This window comes from Pelodiscus sinensis, chromosome 3, assembly GCF_052426305.1.
Source record: "Pelodiscus sinensis isolate ZL-2025 chromosome 3, ASM5242630v1, whole genome shotgun sequence".
NCBI classification, from domain to species: domain Eukaryota; kingdom Metazoa; phylum Chordata; order Testudines; family Trionychidae; genus Pelodiscus; species Pelodiscus sinensis.
This window is the reverse complement of record NC_143054.1, coordinates 91,725,845-91,746,273: the sequence shown is the minus strand read 5'-3', so window position 1 is coordinate 91,746,273 and position 20,429 is coordinate 91,725,845. Positions and strand designations below refer to the sequence as shown.

At 44.8% G+C, this 20,429-nt stretch overlaps 1 protein-coding gene across 2 annotated transcripts; it reads right to left on the bottom strand.

The window, feature by feature from the left end:
* Positions 1-3,743: 3,743 nt before the first annotated feature.
* On the bottom strand, positions 3,744-19,891 carry HINT3 (histidine triad nucleotide binding protein 3). Of its 2 annotated transcripts, none has more exons than XM_075924112.2 (5): positions 19,522-19,866; positions 15,147-15,264; positions 11,462-11,531; positions 8,944-9,070; positions 3,744-5,200 (listed from the first exon to the last, which is right to left on the bottom strand). In XM_075924112.2, the coding sequence occupies exons 1-5, from the start codon at positions 19,663-19,665 to the stop codon at positions 5,153-5,155; spliced, it is 507 nt and encodes a 168-aa protein (XP_075780227.1). In that variant the 5' UTR covers positions 19,666-19,866; the 3' UTR covers positions 3,744-5,152. The 2 variants fall into 2 exon arrangements, with proteins under 2 accessions (XP_075780227.1, XP_075780228.1); XM_075924113.2 differs by having other exon boundaries at positions 5,187-5,200; positions 11,467-11,531; positions 19,522-19,891.
* Positions 19,892-20,429: the final 538 nt, after the last annotated feature.

Sequence of the window (20,429 nt, the reverse complement as noted above, 5' to 3'; positions counted from 1 at the left end):
GACCTGTCTACTTTGTTAGTATTTAGTTTATAGTGTAAGTTCTTTGGAACAGGAACTGACCATATTGTTGTGTGACGTATTAAGCACAGTGCCAACAGTTCAATAAATGTTCAACTGTTGTATGATGACATGAGATATTTTTCTTATGCAGCAGCTTCTATTAATACCAGTTTAAAATAAAGTGGGCAAACTAAAAATGTTTATAACTAGCATGCTAGGAATATACCCCAAAGTAACTTAAAAGATCATTATTGATTTACATTAGAATTTGTTGTACTTATGACACAAACTTGTAACTAAGTTATGCAAGAAAATACTTTACTTTGTGCTTTAAATACAGAGTTTAACCCATATTACTGTTTAATTGGTGGTACTTTAGCATTAATCTCAAGCTCTGCTCTGGGGAAAAGGAAAATGTACATTGCATCCGAAGGGTATGTCTAGACTGGAACTGGAAGCTGTAAATTCCAGCTTGGGGAAACATGGAGCTTATGTATGATCAAGTTAACAGGTTAAAATACCATTTCTCAAATGTGGCCACCTGGCACTTGTCTTGTGGCCACAGCCCTAGGCTGGTGGGGGGGGGGGGGAGAGAGGAGGCAAAGGCAACAGCAAAATCATGGCTTCTCCACCAGGGCTTCTTGCAAGGGCTGATTCCTACCCTTTTCCAGAGCCACAAACATTGTGGCTACCTCTACACTGCAAGTGAATTCTTGCACAAGTAAATTTACAGTAAGGTGTCACAACAGAGGGGTTCTTGTGCAAGAGTTACTCCTCTCCCCACAAGGAGTAAGCCCTCTTGCACAAGAAGGCCGTGTGGATGGGCAACAGGGGTTTCTTGTGCAAAAAAGCCCTATGGCTAAAATGGCCATCAGTTTTCTTGTGCAAGAGAGCGTCCACACTATCATGGACGGTCTTGTGCAAAACAGTTCTTGTGCAAAAAGCCTGCAGTGTAGATGTAGACTGTAGGAATAGGCTACCGGTGTGAATGCTTCACCGTCCCAGGGTGGTGGTGCTCAGGCTTCTGCCCTGGAATGGTGGCCAGTAGGGTGTAAGGTTTTGGATTCCATCTGTGTACTCACACATCACCACCACCTCCTCAACCCCTGCTGCCTCCTCCAGACCCCCATTGCTCTGGATTCCTGCTCTCTACTCACCTCCTCATCCAGGGCTTAAATTGGTCCCCCAGCATGCCAGGGTTGAGTAAGTCTGCTGTGAAAAGTGATAAACAAATACCACTTTACATAGTAGACTTACTAGCAATCTAAAAAACCATGCAAAGTTACTGTTTCTATTCCGAGTTCAATAATGAATAGACACAATTGTACATTATTTTTATTAGTCTGCAAAAATACCTTACATAAATAAATTACAATGATCTGGACTAGGCATGTGAACGTATATCCAAGTACCGTTAACTGATGAGCCTGGGCTCAACAGTTATCATCATGATTACATATAGCTCCCCACTTCACTCTGCTGCCACTGTACCAGAGGCAGCAGAGGAGGCAGGAGCTGGTGCATGATGGGAGCCAGCTTTCAGTCTGCCAGCCTGGGATGTACAGGCTCCTGCTGAGCCAACTGCCCTTCCTCACGCTGCTGCCCTAGCAGGGCTTGTAAGGGAGAAGGAACCAGCCCATTCACGATCTTATTGAAAATACTAATAAATATCTATAGGGATCAGGAAGCTTTAAGAAATCAGGAGAGTAAAGGATTCTATCAGGGAAAAAAATCTTACTTTTTTTATTTAAGTGACTAACATTGTCAGTGCCCTTTTCAAGAAGCAAACTTATTTCCAACAGGTTTTTATTCCCAACAGGTCCACCAAGAACTGTGTCAGTCCCCCAAGGAAACAAAGTTAAAATCAAACTGAGAAATATTTCTCCACATCTAAAGCAGCACAGTTGTACCAATACTGCTATGTCACTAAGATTGCTCACGCAGCCACCTTATGCCAACAGGAGAGAGCTCTCCCTTCAACATAATAAAACCAGCTCAATGATTGGCAATAGCTGTATTAGTGAGATACGTAAATACCAACCCCATGAATGTGATTAAACCTATTTTATTTATATAAGCCACTCAACAATTAGTAAATGACAAGGTGGGATTTTTGTTGTTTTGTCATTACTAGCCTAATTAGAATTCGCAATCCAGAAGTGAAGGTTCTGTTTCCGCATTAACAGTTTCCAGCACCATTCTGTCTCATTTGACTTCCATTCTATGCACAGAATGTTACCCTGTCTTTTTTTTGGTATCAGAATTAAGTTACTTTCATTTTCACATTTTAGCAGCTCTGCAAAAGTATGACACCTAAAAATAAAATAGTAAAATTCAACACTACCTCTTTGCTACCATCTCTGACAGAATTATAAAATACTTCAAGCAGACTAAATTAACATTTACTATTTCTGGTTTTTATTAAGCTATTCTTCCACAATACTTTAAAACTGTCTCATTAAAGTAGCTTGTAATGAAGCATCACAGTTAAATTACATAAATTAACTTACAACCACAGTGTTCATGAGCAGTATTTTTAACAGTTTTTAAAAAGTGTTAATAATATTGACATCCTATTATTTTAATCACGTTAGGATGTGAGGGTTGTTTCTCTAATTATTGCAAGGAATAAGTCAAAGTCTTCCTAGCACCAATCTGAAATTAAACCAGACTTCAAAGCACTGTAAATTACATGCAAATCACCTATAACAAAAGGATCAAAACACTAACACTACACATCCATATTTGGAGCTGGAGATGTGTTTTCCAGGTCACAAAGCCATACCTGTGCCAGCTTTGATGAAGATCACATGCTAAAAATAGCAATGTAACCATCATAGCACCAGCAAGTTGGCAGCATGAGCTAGATGCTTTGAGTAGGTCCCTCCAGGGTCTACGTGGGATAAAAATCAGGGCAGATAGTCCTTGCCACTGCTAACGCCTGCCTCTGCTACCCTAAAACAGTGTTTCTGAAAGTGTATTACTTTGGGTGTGTCTAGACTACATGCCTTCTTCGACGGAGGCATGTAGATTAGCCAGATCGGAAGAGGGAAATGAAGCCGCGATTAAAATAATCGCGGCTTCATTTAAATTTAAATGGCTGCCCCGATCTGCCGATCAGCTGTTTGTCGGCAGATCGGGGCAGTCTGGACGCGATGCGCCGACAAAAGAAGCCTTTCTTCATCGGCACAGGTAAACCTGGTTTCACGAGGCTTACCTGTGCCGATGAAGAAAGGCTTCTTTGTCGGCGCGTCGCGTCCAGACTGCCCCGATCTGCCGACAAACAGCTGATCGGCAGATCGGGGCAGCCATTTAAATTTAAATGAAGCCGCGATTATTTTAATCGCGGCTTCATTTCCCTCTTCCGATCTGGCTAATCTACATGCCTCCGTCGAAGGAGGCATGTAGTCTAGACACACCCTTTCTGTGGCTTTCTGCGTCTCCCCTTGGCTGCAAAGGACAAAACGGAGCCAATGGGAGTGGCTAGGTTCTGTGGCCGCGGTGCCTGTACATAAAAAAACCGGGGCAGCCAGTTAAAGTGTTTCTGAAACTGTTTCCATAGTACACTTTCAGAAACACTGTCCTAAAATACACTGCTATTTATAGCATGATATTTTAAGGCAAGCTAGGTCAGGTATGTCTACACAGTCCAGGAACCACATGTTCAGCTCCAGCTGCAGACACAGGCTAAGTGTAATGTCTCAGAAAAAAAGATAGAATTAAGCTCCTCATGGCAGGGAATGTTGTTGTTTGGTCAGTAAATTTTAATACTTCAAGTACTATATACAAGTAAGGTGTTACATAAATAAATATTACAATATGCTGCATCACTAAGGCAACAGGATCCGTGGAAAGCACTGCAAGATTTCTCAGATAAACCTGTAAATGCAGTGGATAACCACCACCTAGGCTGTTAGCATTGCAGAAACTAAACACCTCCTGTTTTGTTTTTTTCCTGAATCCCAGATATGCTAAAATATATCAGATTATATGGTAGTTATGTGTGATGAGCTAAAAAATAATAAAGCTCACCATCACTGAACAATTTATCTTGTGACAAATATATAGGAGTCGCATTCACCCATGGCATAAGTAAATACTACAAGTGACATTCAGTAGAATCATATATTGTTAGGACTTGTCTACACAAGAAAGATGTAGAATTCTAGTGCATGCTAGCATGTTGCACACTAACTGGCCCATGTGGGCCGCAGTGGCATGCACTAAAAATTCCTTAATGTGAGTTAATGTATTACTGTTTAGAGAGTGTCTGCAGGATCCACAAAGGCCATTTAGTATGCAATTGAGTAATGTACACTAGAATTTACACCCCGCTCTTCTAGTGCTGTAACATACTGTGTAGACAAGTCCTTAATCTAGCTTTTAGGTTACATTTAATACCCAAAGGCAAGTGTGTTAATTCAATCCAAATACCTTACAATTTTTAAACGTAGAGTTAAATTACAGTATTAATATTCAAGACAAGCAATAATCTTAATCCAAGCCAATATATAAACATTCCCACACATTTAAACTAAATTCTACATTGTAAACTATTCTGGGCACAATGTGTTATATTTAGCACATGCTGCAGACCATTATCTTGCAAGATGCAATGATGTTTTTAAATGGTTTAGCACCAAAAAAAAAAAAACCCCCAATGATGTCTCCCTTTAGCACTGTACCTACTTAAAACAGAACATCACCAGCATGACTCCAGCAGATACTAAAGGAAGCCTGTCCATTTTAAACACTATTGCATTTCCTCAATGTTTTTAATATAAAAAAGCTAGATTCCAGTTTTGAGCATTCAACTTGGTTCAGCATACATACCATTAACAGTTACTGTTGAAAATTTACACAGTTTTAATACATTCAAATCATTACTGTTTATACTGTGTTTCACTAGAACTAGTATGTTATATATTATTCTATTTTCCACTCAAATATTTTGCATCTTATCAGAACACTTGAGTACACATACATTAATAATGAGATTGACTATCAAAAGTTTCTTGCTCTGAAGGAACAGGCAATCAAATCAAGCTTGTCCTTTTTAAACCTCACAAATAGTTGCATTGAACAATACAATCTTAGAGTTCAAAGATCAAAATCGAAGTTGATTTGTGATCCAAGACTAGGCAATGTGCTTTCAACTGGCAGCACTTGCAGTCTGAAGTCGTTCAATCAGCTGTTCAGCCTTCAGGGGAAAAAAAGCAACAATGTATTAATTTAACCCTATAGTGGAAGGACCTCCAGTTTAATAACTGATCTTCTGTAAGTCCAGAATATTCCATTGAAAGCAACACATTTAGTTTAGGGTGAATATGTACCAGATACATTAAGCAGAACTGCAAGAGCTTCTCACTTCACATAGTCAGGGTGTATACCAGAAGTTAAATCTGCCTAAGCAACATCTTCACTAATTTTTTCCCCTCCACCACTGGAGGATTAGTAGGTCAGCAGAAAAAGGAGAACATTTTGAAACAACTGGGATGATGGCTGGTCCAGCATGGGTTACCCAGGCAGGAGTGTTTTGTGAACCTAAAAGGAGAAGTATGCTTGGAAAGAAGCTGAATTATGAAAGCTGGGGCACAAAGAACTGGCACTGCTGCTCATTTCATACTTTGATATCTGGGGAAGCAATGACAAGGCAGCCTACTGGTGACTCTTCAACATGTAAGAATGTGGAGGGTCCCCCCCAAGTAAGACAATGTGGAACTGACTAAAGGATTTGTAGGGATACCCAAACTCCTTTAGCAGAGAAATGGAATAAAATTGGGCACACTAGCTAACCAACTTTTGGATGGTTCCTATGAATTAGGGATGTAAGTGACTAGTCAACTACTACCCGATAAGCAAATGCTAAATAAAGTGCAGGCGGCTCTTTGAAATGTACAAGGGAGAGAAGCAGCAGTTGACTTCCCACTTGACTACCCGATAAGCAAATGCTTATCCGGTAGTCAAGTGGGAAGTCAACTGCTGCTTCTCTCCCTTTGAAATGTACAAGAGCTGCCTGCACTTCAATCCCCACTGCTTCATTCCCTCTGAAATATGCAAGGGCCACGGGCGGCTCCTGTGCATTTCAAAGGGAGAAAGGCAACAGGAACCGGTGTCTCTCTCCTTGAAATATACAAAAGCCGCCGGCAGCTCTTGTGCATTTCAAAGGCAGAGGCGAGGCAGGATAGTAAGCGCCCCCCTTATCAACTAATCAAGTAGTCAATGAAAAAAATCCATCAACTATTTGATTAGGTGATTAATCTAAATTTAACATCCCTACTATGAATGCTGACCTTTTCTGCCAGTTCTATTAAACTCCTTTCCATTTGAACACGTGTCTGATGTCTTAATGGAACCCACTAGGTACTGGAGCCTAAAATGAAAGCATCTTAAGTGATTCCATATTAGCTTTCAAGTAATTAATGTACATGCTAACTGTTGTGGGATACCAGACCTATAGCATGTTTCCAACCTCACCAGATGAGGACAAATGAACAAGGTTATATTGCCTTACAATTCTTTGCTAATGAAGTCAGCTAATTTAATTGTGAGTTCTTCAGTTTAATACAGTTCTGAAACTTGATTTCCATTCTTCCAAAAATCAAGCATGTCATATTCAAGCTATATTACAATAATTCAAAATTAAAGTACGTTCCGTTATTTGTATTTATCTTTACAATTTTTGTTTAAGTTTTCTGAGATGCCAAACGGGCCTTCTCTTGGCATTTTATTCACCTTTAGAGATTCCATGTTCTAGCAACACCCCCTTAAGCCAATGACAAGGTAGGGACTTTTCTTGCACTGATGCCCAGGGTCTGTCTCACTTAACAGGATAATGCTGCTGTACTGAAAGAAGAGGGTTTTTTTCTGTTTGTTCCGCTGCCTGGAAGCCTTCCTCATCCCTTAAAAGATCACTAATCTTGAGAAGTTAATTATTTAGTCTGCATGCCAATTCTGCTGTTGTGCTCCTCTCAGTGGAGATCTGCAGCAAAAGTATTATTTAAGGCCAAGAGAAAATGTTTTTTGTTAAGTGAACATTTGTCCACAAGGATTGGACTGAGACTAGCAAAAGAGCACACAAGCTACTGAACAGCAGTCATCACTTGGCAGTAACTTTTCACCTAAGATGGATTGAATTGATGAAATGCTATAAATTCCATTAACAATCTCTTAGGCTAAGTCTACATAGCAGTGTTATTTTGGAATAACATTAGTTATTCCAAAATAACATAATCCACATCTATACTACAAGCAGTTATTTCGACAATGTCAAAATAATGCCGAGCTGGAGGACTTCTTACTCTGACTCATGTAACCCTCATTTTATGAGAAGTAAGGGAAGTCAGAGGAAGAGTGCTCTACCTCGGACTTCCTGCTGTGTAGACAGTGCCAAAAGCCGAAATAAGTTATTTCGACTTAAGGTACGCAATTGACGTAGCTCAAATTGGGTATCTTATTTTGGCTTTAGCCCTGCTATGTAGATGTGCCCTTAGGGTACCTTTTGCTCCCAAGTATTTTTGTTGTTTCTAAGTCTGCATTTTTAATATAAGCCATATATTGTATCTAAAACTACACAACAGTATATACCACTCATATTTTGCTTCTTGAGATCAAAGTTAAATACACTGCTTGTGCCTACATTGGCGTGATCTTGCCTGTCTACACTGGCCGCGAGTTCTTGAGCAAGAACAGTGACGTTCTAATGTATGAAATCAGTGCTTCTTGCGCAAGAACTATGATGCTCCCGCTCAGCAATAAGCCCTCTTGCGCAACTGTTCTTGCGCAAGAGGCCAGTGTAGACAGGCAACATGAATTTCTTGTGCAAGAAAGCCCTATGGTTAAAATGGCCATCAGAGCTTTCTTGCGCAAGAGCGCGTCTACACTGGCAAGGATGCTCTTGCGCAAAAGCACATCTCTTGCGCAAAGGCACATGCCAGTGTAGATGCTCTCTTCTGGAAGAGTTTTTGCACAAGAACTCTTCCACAAAAGAGTTCTTGTGCAAAATCATGCCAGTGTAGATGTAGCCACAAAGTTTTACCTTCACACTTACTCAAGGAAAGTACAAACAATCCTGAATTAAAAATTATACAAGTGTCTTTATCAAAATAATTGTTCAAATAGACAACTGAATATTTTTGCATAGTATTATACATTTCAAACTAGAACCTTATAAGCCTTCCTCTGAGCACAGGACACAGGCCACGTGCAGATTAAATTAGAGTAAATGGTGGATTCTCCATAACTTGTAGTTTTTTAATCATTATTTGAGGAATTCAGTAACTCATCCGGAGAATATGGGTTTATTACAAGACTGGATGAGATTCTGTAACCTGCAATGTGCAAGTCAGATCAGAAAATCACAAGGTCTCTTCTGGTCTTAAAGTCTATGAGTCTAACCTGACCTGAGCACAGTGGGACCTGACTACAAGTACCAGATTACATCTAAAAACAGTCCAGACATGTCAGGTTTGTGATGAGTAGGCTCTCATCATCTCTGTCTACCCTGGGGTCAGTGCACCAACAGCTCCACGCCCTGCTCTTGCTCCCTACTGACACTTTCCTGTGCTATGTACGATGAGTAGTGGGAAGTTCTATCACTTGTTGACAAACTCACTAAACAGAACAGCAACTGCTCTGACTTCATGGGCAGAAGCAGGCCAAAGACAGACTGCAAATGTAGGGAGAAAAGCAGTGCTGTTCAAGATCAGCACCAAGGACAAGGGAGTGGCTATAATTCAAGGTTCAGGGGAAAGCACTGGAATCATTTTGGGCTGGGTCTAAAAAAACTTGACATTCTGAGCCTTGGGTTGGCTATGAGGCCCATTAGATTTGGTTAAGGCTTTCAAATTAGGCCCAAGCAGTTCACTATTTCAAACCATTTGAAAGCATTCACATTCTATGTTTGTAATCAGAAATCTATTAAACCAGCTATGCTGTACTTACCGTGATAAACCAGTAGGAATTGATTCTGTATATCATCCTGGACAAGAATCCCAGCTGACTGGCTGGGGCCAGGACATGAAGATGTAAGTGGGATATTGAGCAAAATGGAGGCCAGTGGAATCCCATCCTTGAGAAATATAAGGGAAGTGGGAAAAACATCAACTTAATTAATTCAGACTGAGTGAAGCGAGAACATTTTAAAGCTATGTAAAGCGTTGACTGTTTTGAACTGTAGCTTTGATTCTAGAGTACCTGAATTACTTCACAGATCTAGCAACAAACATATATATTTAGATGACTAAATAATTATTTTTTAAATTTTCACTGTTTCCCCCCAGTCCCAAAGTCATAAAATTGAAATGACAGAAGCTACAATACAGGTTATGGGGTACAGGCAGTCCCTGGGTTACATGGATCCGACTTACATCGGATCCCTACTTACAAACGGGGTGAGGCAACCCCGCACTAGCTGCTTCCCCCCAGCAGACCAGGGAGACGCGAAGCTAGCACCCCTCCCCCAGCAGACTAGGGAGACACGGAGCGGCTTTTCTCAGCTGACACCTCAGCTTGAGAATAAAGGACTGAGGGAAGTGAGGTGTGGGAGAATAAAACTGAGCTCTGGAGAAATGTTTGGCTAGAGTTTCCCCTACCAGTTCCGACTTACATACAAATTCAACTTAAGAACAAACCTACAGTCCCTAACTTGTATGTAACCCGGGGACTGCCTGTATTCTTATTTTTTTTAAGCCAAGGGCATGTACAGGAACATTAATTCCCCTTCCTTCACTCAGGCTGTCAAGATAGTATCTCAGCTGAAGGGCTTATTCCTCACTTTATGTTGGCATATAAGTATATTTTCCTATTAAGAAAAAAAAGATTATAATCCATCACATCTAGCAATCAAAGAGCAGAAGTAAGCTGTCTTCCAGTTGAAAGGTCCCCTTCAATTTCTTCAGACACAGAAACATGTTACTATCTATTCTGGGAAACATGGTTCAGACCCATAATTCATAAATATGGTATTAAACCATATTTTAAATGCCTCTAAATGCGATTATTTGAAAAACAGTTTTACTTGCCTGCACAGCCAGGGCCCAACTCTTTAAACAGAATTCTTACAAACAGCATTTGAGATTAGCGTGCACTCAGCTACATTCAAACTCATCTCAAACACAGGCCCAGGGTTACATACAGATAGGGACCAGAAGTTCATCTCTACTTTGGACCCTAAAGCATGGTACTAGCATGGTAGTCTTGAATAGTTTAAAAATTTCCCCCATACTTGATCATAAAACTTCAAATTGCAGCATCATTTACAGTAATCCGGAAGTGCTAAAACTGACCAGTGGCTGAATCGGGGACACCTAGGGCAGAGCAGCTGGAGTGCTTCCGGGTTGGTCCCATAGCGCTGTCCCTCGGGGCTGCAGGACCCAACCTGGCAGCACCCCAGCTGTCCCCAATTTAGCCGCTGCTGAAACTGATCAGGGGCTGATTCCAGGAAGCCTGAGGCAGAGATGCTCTGCCCCGGGCTTCCTGGAATCAGCCCCTGATCAGTTTCAGCAGCGGCTGACTTGGGGACACCTGGGACAGAACAGCTGGGGTGCTGCCGGGTTGGTCTCGCAGCGCCAAGGGTTGGCGCTACCACACCAGAGCAGCTGGGGCGCTGCCAAGTTGTCCCAGGCATCTGGATTCAGTCGCTGTTGAAACTGACCAGCGGCTGACTCCAGGAAGCTGGGGGCAGAGCAACTCTGCCTCGGGCTTCCTGGAGTCAGCCACTGATCAGTATCAGCAGCGGCTGACTTGGGGACACCTGGGGCAGAGCAGTTGGGGTGCTGCCGGGTTGGTCCAGTAGCGCTGAGGAGTGGCCTTGCGGGACCAACCCGGCAGCACCCCAGCTGCTCTGCCCCAGGCGTCCCCAAGAGCAGCTGGGGTGCTGCCGGGTTGGTCTCACCGCGCCAAGGGTTGGCGCTACCAGACGAACCAGGCAGCACTCCAGCTGCTCTGCTGCAGGCGTCCCCGATTCAGCCACTGCTGAAACTGACCAGCAGCGGCTGAATCAGGGACACCTGGGGCAGAGCCGGACTATCGGAAGGGGGGGCTATGAGGGGTCTGGGGCGGCATTTCCCCCCCCCCCATTTCCCATACCCCTCATAGCCCCCCCCTTCCGATAGTCCGGCAAATCTGATAATCCGGCACCCCCTGGGTCCTAAAGGTGCCGGATTATCGGAAGTTTACTGTAGTTACATTCAACATTTTCTAGAAAACAAACATAAAGCTAATTTCATATAGAATCATGATACATTTTACCACATATTCAAACCAAATTAACTTTGCACTAGATATGTATGAGTGGAAATATAGTTTACGGTCCCATGTGTGCATATTCCACCAGATAGCTTATGCTGTATTTCAAATCCTCATCAACTCCCAAGTCCACCCTGCTACCATTATCTGTCAAGTACTGTTGTCAAAAAAAGTCAATAGTATATTAGATATATCCAGAAAGCAAGTTATGTACCTTACATCATTGGAGTCAGTAAAATTATTTTGCTGAAGGGTTTTCTTTCCAGCGTCCATCATTTTCTCCACTAAGTAGAAAATAAGTTAAATTGAATTTGAATTCAAAATATAATGCACTAAATGCCTCTAAATGAGTAATCTAAAAAATCTGTACTTCGCTATAACAGCCCCCAAACTCTTTCAGTCTATAAGAAGTGTTTCATAAAGTATTATTTTAAAATGTATAACAATTTAGGAGCAGGGATAATTGGAAAGTTCACAAGACTGATAATAAAGTACAAATGTTTTCCCTTTCTAATTTGAATCTAGTGCAGATTGTTAGACATGGGACCCCTTTAGTAGTCAAATTGTCACATCAAAAACTTATATCCAGATTTTGGCATCAGCCAAAAACGTATCACCTCACCCTTAAGAGTTTCAGGCCAATGCTGATGAATATCATTGCATCAGAAGTTCAGTTGCTCCCTGTGATATACCTGCTTTGTAGATAGATACAGAACTTCAATCTTTAGGGCCCAGCATTTTTCTTAAAACCTGTCACTGATGTAGTTACAGTGGTGGTAGCAGCAGACAGGACAAAGGTATTTTTATCTGTGTTAGCTAATCCAGCACTAAGCAGGATAACGTGTGTTAGTAAGAATGACAGCTGCCACTGGTGACCAGCCTACACAAGTACTCTCACTGGTTGAGTAGCACTGTTGCTAGGATGTTAAGAAAAAAATGCTAAAATAAAACAAGGACTCGGACATTTAATACAGAATTATTTCAAGTTTATTTTTTAAATTATTGGGTTTTTAAAAGCTTTTTTGAAGTTTAAGAGGTTGAATGAAAGATTCTCAGGTCAAAAATTAATGTTCACATGACCAAGGATAAATGTTTCATAGTCTCTTTTTGATGCTTAATGTACACATTTCTTGCAGAATATGGAAGTCATGGAGAATAGCCACTGTTTGTTTGTTTTTTTAAACCACAAAAATCTTTGACATTTTATGAATGCTACACATCTTTAAAACCAAAAATTGAATCTGTTCTCACTGAAACTGAACCTACTTTTAGAAATAACAATCTTTCCAACACCATTAATAAACAATAACCCAATTCAGCATGGGTAAAAAAAGCTAGTAATAAAATACCTTTCCACATACAGGCAGTCCCCGAGTTATGCAGATCCGAATTACGGCGGATCCGCAGTTACGAACGGGGCCCTCCCTCTCCCTGGTCTCCAGCAGACCAGGGAGAGGAAGCAAAGCGGCGGAACACACGGGCAGCGGACAGGGCTGCCCGCGTGCTCCGCGGCTTTGCTCTGCTTTGCTCCCCGTCCCCCTGGTCTGCAGACCAGGGGGACGGGGAGCAAAGCAGAGCAAAGCCATGGAGCCCGAGGGCAGCAGGACAGCCACAGCGCGTATGGGCTGTCCCGCTGCCCCCGTGCTCCGCGGCTTTGCTCCGGACACCGGTGGTACAGCAGCTGGGGCGATGCCGGTTGGTCCCGTAGCGCCGCTCTGGGCGCTACTGGACCAACCCGGCAGCACCCCAGCTGCTCTACCCCAGGCGTCCTGATTCAGCCACTGCTAGTCAGTTTCAGCAGCGGCTGAATCAGGACGCCTGGGGCAGAGCAGCTTGGGTGCTGCTGGGTTGGTCCAGTAGCGCCGAGGAGTGGCGGCGCTACTGGACCAACCCAGCAGCACCCCAGCTGCTCTGCCCCAGGCGTCCCCAAGTCAGCCGCTGCTGAAACTGACCAGTGGCTGACTACAGGAAGCCCCTGCCCCGGGCTTCCTGGAATCAGCCGCTGATCAGTTTCAGCAGCAGCTGACTTGGGGATGCCTGGGGTTCTTAAGTTGAATCTGTATGTAAGTCAGAACTGGCGTCCAGATTCAGCCGCTGTTGAAACTGATCAGTTTCAGCAGCGGCTGAATCTGGACGCCAGTTCCGACTTACATACAGATTCAACTTAAGAACAAACCTACAGTCCCTATCTTGTACGTAACCCGGGGACTGCCTGTACTTATTTTTTCTCTCCATTTCTCAAGGGGGAGGGGAAGGATTTATGAAAAGCACTATCAAAGATTCTCAATCAATTTAAATTAAATTCTCAATTTCAGACAAGAAGAAATATCTATATGCTTGGATCTAAGGGTTTGTATACACAGGCAAAATGACTGACAGAGCTGTGGTAGAATTATCACAAATCAGAGTAATCACACAAAGGATTTATAATTATTCTGTTGTGGCTATGCTAGTATAACTATTCTGCTATAGCTATGCTAGTCAAATTCCCGGCATAAACAGGGAATATCTAGCAAACTAAGACAGAGGTAAAACAATGATCTCTTTATAAAACAACAAAAAAGACTTTTTAAATTTAAAAATCAGACTCTGTATTTAATTTTAATAAACCTTTTAAAATTAAATTTGAAGTGTGACAACCTATGTTAAAGTCTTAACCTAAACTCACTATCATTAAAATAATTTAAATAAATATTCAAGTAGTACATTTGCTGCCAAAATTTTAAAGAAAAATCAAACCACTGAAATGGCAGTCACTGGCTAACCAAGGTTTGAAGAATTTTTAACCCAGCATTTGACAGCATTTGCCTCTTCACAGTGCAGAGAAAATATTTTCTACATTTCAAGTCATTCAATTTGTACAACTGAAGGACTAGTGTATTCAGAGTTGAGACACCAATATGAAATTGAAAGAAGCAGAAAAGCATATTTTCTTCCAAAGTATGAATAAATACTAGGGCTGTGAAAGGACAAGACATTCTACTATAAAATCCTGAAGGATATGATGACCAGTGCCAATCAGCTCATTGCACTAACTACAGATAATCTGTCTTTTGTTTAAGAAATCCATTCTAAATGCAAAGTCTGTTGTGAAAGGCTTATTTTTTAATTCAGCACAATTAAGTTTTAGTTAACTAAATCAACTTTAAATGATTGTATATTTTTATTGAATTTCAAGTTCCTTCAAAATAAAGTTCAACAAATCAGAAGTAAAAGGTATCTCATAAATAAGAAGGAAATTATTCACTATTTTCTAACATTAAACATTTTAAAATGAAGAACTGAAGATGTATGTGATGTCATATAATTGAGTAAGTATATGGATACAGTGTATCCTTCAGGTTGGTATTAGGAATGTTAAGTAGCAGTTAATTGGCTAATGGAGTAGTTGATGGAATTAAAATAGACTATTCAATTAGTAGACAAAGAAGCAAAATGCAGGACAATGTAGCACTTTAAAGACTAACAAGATGGTTTATTAGATGATGAGCTTTCGTGGGCCAGACCCACTTCCTCAGATCAAATAGTGGAAGAAAATAGTCACAACCATATATACCAAAGGATACAATTACATAAATGAACACAATTTTAATTGTCCTGCATTTTGCTTCAGCTACCCCAGACTAACACGGCTACATTTCTATCACTAGACAAAGAAGGGCAGTTTCAGGGCTTGCTCCTGGCTGACACCAGGTCTCAGCACAACCCCTTCCTTCTCCTCCTCCTCCTCCCCTTCCCCCGCTGCTTTGCATTTTTAAAAGGAAGCAGGCAGGAGAGGACACTGGCTGAATCCCTGTTCCTGGGTCTCAGCACAAACACACCCCTGCTCACTGCCGCGCTGCATTTTTAATCCACAAATGTTTTCTTTTGATACATGCAACAGCCATAGTTAGTCTTACCTAGAGGTATGTGCTCTTTCTTTAGAGTCTTGCAGTTTCCCATATGCTCTATCGGCACTACTAGATAATGGTGTGGGGCTCCCGGTTTGATATCTCTAAAACAGACTAGGCCTTCAGACTAATGAAACAATACCAACATATTAATTTTAATAACAGATTAACACATTAGAAAACAGATAATTTAACATTACTTTTGCTGGAACTGAAGTAGTATTCCCACAGTCGAGCACTCTACGGTCATTAAAGACATTGTAGTTCTATCAATTATGGAATTAGCTTCACAAGAATTTATCTCTATGACACAAGATAAATGGATACACAAATCAGATACCAGAAATGGTAACACACAAACCTGTAGGGGAACATTTTAAACCACCTTGTGCACTCAATCATGGATTTCAAGGTAGCCATTCTTCTACAAAAGAATTGCACAAGCTAACTACAGAGAGAAAGTGCAGAACTGACGACCTTCATATTCAAATCTGATAGTATTTCCCTTGGTCTGAACAAACTCCTTAACAGGACCGCCCATTATAAAACTAGCTTTCTTTACATTTAACACTTCATGGACACCTAAAGCTAAATAGGGGACACTTCCAGACCACTCAATTAGCCTCATTAGCATGAGCACTACAATTAACAGGTAACCTTATTTTTCCTTTCCCTTCTTTTCCTGTTACAAATTCTGAGAATTAGGGATGTCAGTATGTCGATGAGTACACAATTAACCAATAAGACTGGTCTTATTGGTTAATCCTGCCAACTACACACATTTCTCCCCTTGCTTCCTCTGTAAGAGAGACTGTGGGGGGAGGGGAGGAAAGCAGGAACCAGTGCCCATGGGAAGCTGGTTTTTATCAAAGGCAGCAGGGTAGGGGGGAGGCTGCCTCGGAACAGCCTCTCTCCGTGGCAGGCCCGAGCTCGCTGCAAACAGAGACTGCTCTGCAACAACAGCCCCTGTCCACGGGGTCTGAGCTCCCCGTGGACCTCCCACAGACAGGGGCTGCTGCTGCAGAGCAGCCTCTGTCCACAGGGAGCTCAGGCACCCCACAGACAGGGGCTGCTGCTGCCCCCATGCTGCTGCCTCTAGATCAGAGGCAGCAGCACAGGGCAGCAGGCAGAAGCTGGTGTGCGGGGGGAGCTAGCTTTTAAACTGGCTCCCCTCATGGACCAGCTCCTGCCTGCCACCGCTGCCTCTAATAATAGGTTATAAGGATGCTCGCCAGGAGTGGGGCTGGGAGCACGTGCTGGCTCCCAGTCCCGCTCCTGGGGACTATTGAATAGATTTTATGAGGTTACACGTCTATTCAACTGCATGCTATCTATCATCCCTACCGAGAGTCCACCTGTGACGTAGTGGGGGTACTTGCTGGGATGTGGTGACCCCTGCTGTCTGGAGCAAGACCCAGCAGGGAAAGCCTCACTAGGCAGAGGTAAGGCCAAACTTGTTGAACCAGTGGCCAGACATCCCCCATGGAGAGGAACAAAGGAAGGTGGAATGCTGCCCTGGCTTGGGGGGCAGGGCTGGACGAGGGTTAGTTAGTTCCTCGCTGGAAGGCAGGGTATAAGGAGCTGGGGAGGGGGCTGGGACTCCCCTATCTCAAAGGGGGGGGCACTGAGGCCTCTTAGCCCCAGTTCCTGTAACCAGATTACATCTGTGCTGCGCTGTGCTGGAGGAGCAATAAACCACCCTCAATTCCACTGGCTGGTGCAGTCTGTTTGTGCCATTTCGGGGTGAAGGAGACGGGGAACCCCCAACGCGCCGTCACACCACCACCCCTTTTTTTTTCCTCCACTCAAGCTCATCTGAAGAAGTGGGTTTTGCCCATGAAAGCTTTTTCGTTAGTCTCAGAGGGGTAATTGTGCTTGTCTGCAACTTTAAAAATGAGTAGTCCTGTAGCATCTTAGAGGCTCTCTGTGATATACAATTGTATATTGGAATTAATGCACAAAAAGCTAGAATGCCTGTGAACAGATACATCATCCACTTCCCAGCTAGACCTCCCCAACATTCTGTAAGGTCACAGCTCAGAACAGTGAGAAATTCTGACTGCATTTCTCCAGTGTTTTCACAAAGCCCCATGCAGGCTCAGAGCCTAAACTTACGAATTTTTATTAGTCCGGTACCACCATCATGTTTAATCTACTTCAAGGATTGTGAATAAAACTAACATCCTGTGATTTACTGACATTTGAAAATTACATTTCCCCAACAGATTAGGTGAAATAATAAACAAGGCATATTTTAATTCAAATACACATTTTAGCTCTATTGTTGGACTCTATCCCACCCCCCACTGTCTGATGAGCAGGGCAGGGTAGAATGATTTAAATTAAAGCAATTTAAATCTTGTTCCTAGCTGTAAGTCACTAATAGGCAGCAAATGAAGATACCTCCTCCTGCACAAACCCATTATCTAGTTTAAAAAAAAAGTATGTTTGATGAACTACTGAGAGGCACAGATTTCACATCTCTAATTGCATTTTACTGTTCAATAATAATAAGGAAATCATAGAACACTAGAACTGGAAGGGACCTCTGAGGTCATTGAGTCTAATCCCCTGCTCTGACGGCAGGACCAAGCACCTACAAGATGAGTGGTTTCCAACCTTTTCACACCCAAGATCACTTTTTAAATCTCAGAACAGGTGAAGATCCTTGAAGCCCCGCCCCTTCCTTGAAGCCCTGCCCTCGCTATCCTCCTCCTGTTCATCACTTGCTATCCCCAGCCCTTACTTACACACTCTGATAAACAGTTTATTTTTAAATTATGCAATATATAAAATTAAAATCACAAGTTTATAGTTATGAAATAAATGGTCTGTTTTTTATTCATGCTATTTAAACCTAAAAAGAAACATTTATAATTATACATTTTGTTGGGACAGAGTTCTGCGGCTGGGGGCAAGGGAGAGGGAACAGGGGGCTGGGAGGCAGAGGACAGGGTTCAGCGCAGGGGACAGAGTGCCAGTGGGGACAGATTTCTGCAGCTGGGGACAGGGTGCCAGTGGAGACAGAGTTCGGGGAGTGGGGACGGGAATAGGGACAGAGTTCTGTGGCTGGGGACACAGAAGTGGGGACAGCATTCGGAGAGTGGGGAAAGGTGTGGGGACAGTGTTCTGTAGCTGGGGACAGGGGAGTGGGGACTGCGTTCGGAGAGTGGAGTGACAGTGGAGGCAGAGAGTCCCCTGCATCTGCCTTCTCCCAGGATTCCCCCCCCCCCCAAGGGAAATTGGCGCATACCTGCCCCAGGGCCCATCCCCCCCCCACGGTGCAGGGAAGCCCCACGCACACCTGCCCCAAGGCCGACCCCCCACCCCCGCGCAGGAAAGCCCTGCGCGCACCTGCCCCAGGGGGCCAACCTCCCCCCCGGCGCAGGGAAGCCCTGCATGCACCTGCCCTGGGGCTGACGCCCCCCCGCGCACACCAGGAAACCCGCGCCCGCCTCCCCCAGGGCTGACTCACCCCTCCTATGCAGTGCAGAGAGCTGATGCTCCTTCCCGCAGTACACCCGGCAGAGCAGCTAGCGCACTTCCGGAATCACCGACATGTTTTGACTTCTCATGTTTTGTTCACTACACTCTTGTTAATGCATCCCAGAATCACATTTGCTTTTTTTGCAACAGCATCACACTGTTGACTCATACTAAGCTTCTGGTCCACTATAACCCCTAGATCCCTTTCTACCCTCCTCCTTTCTAGACAGTCACTTCCCATTCTGTAGGTGTGAAATTGATTACTCCTTCCCAAAGTGGAGTATTTTGCATTTGTCCTTACCGAACTTCATCCTATTTATCTGAGACAATTTCTCTAGTTCGTCCAGATCATTTTGAATTATGACCCTATCCTCCAAAGCACCCGCAACCTCTCCCAGCTTGGTATCATCTGCAAACTTGCTAAGCACACTATGTATGCCAACACTTACATTGTTGATGAAGATACTGAAGAGAACCAGTCCCACAACAGTCTTGTGGCACTTTCCAAACATATTTATTTGGGGCATAAATGTTGCGGGGCAAAGAACCACTTCGGCAGTGCTTTTGCTTAAGTGCCATGAATAGGGGGGACGCCTGCACTTCCCTTGGGAGGCCCTGAGCTGTTTCCCAGACCTACCAGAAACCTCTCAACTCCAGGGTGGGCAGCTGCCCCCGCGCTCTGCCCACCCCACATTAGCGAAGCCCAACGCCGGGGTGCGCCAGGCTGCACGAGCCGCGTCTCTCCAGCCCCACGCTGAGTCCCCCGGGCAGGGCGCCGCTCACGCCAACACCCGCCAAGCCCCGCGCTGGCCCCGGCCGCCCCGCCGGCTCCTCACCCCGCTGCCAGGCCGCGCCCAGAGGCCAGGCGCAGAGGGCAGCGCTGGCCCCGGCCCCTCACCTCGCAGGGCAGCAGCGCGGTGCCCGGCTCCTCCCCGCGGCAGATCCTGCAGAAGACGCACTTGGCGTCGTAGCCGCGGCCGCCAGGACCCGGGTGCGCGGGGGGCCCCGCAGCCTCGGGGGCGGCTCCGTCCTCCCCGGCCATGGCTCCGCGCCGCAGCCGCTGCGCCTCCTCCGAGCGCTGCCCTGCCGGCCTGAGGGGACACTCAGCTCCCACCCTCCCCGCGCGGGCGGGGCTACACGGCAGGGGGCGGGGCACGCGACTCTGAGCAGGCGCGCGCGGAGCTAAGGTCGTTGAGCCGGGCGCGCGCCCTCAGTTTTTTCACTCTCCCAACTCGGGCCGGGGACGGGGGCGCGCGCTGCCGGGTGTAGTTGCCCCCGGCCCGGCGGAGGAAGCGAGGGCGGGGCGAGACACGGATTGACAAGGAGAGCTGGCGCGCGGCGGACTGGGAGCGGAGCGGGCGTTGTTGCGCGCAGCGCCTAGCACAGGGGGCGGGGCTAGCGCGTGCGGCTGGGTGCCTGTCAGCGCCGCCGGGCGAGAGGCTGCTGCAGGGGCGGGGCAAGCCTGGGCTCCCGGGCTGGAGAGCGGGGCAGTAGCCGCTACACTGGAGCGGGCTGGGTCTCAGGAAGAGCCCGACGCCCCCCGCCCCCCCCATGGAAACGGGCTTGCGAGCGCCACAGAGCGGGGCTGCTGTGTCTGCCCCCGCAGCCCGGCCCTGTCCACGCACCGTCCCCAGCCCTGGGGCCGCATTAGCTGCCCAGAGCTCTGGGGTGGGGGGTGCTCTGTCCACGCCGCACCCTCAGCGCACTGGGCCTAGGTGGCTGCCGCAGCTGAAGCCAGTTCGTTGTGGCAGCTCTGGGGGCCGGGGCTTTTGGCAGACCAGTAATATTTTAATTGCATAGTTGTGT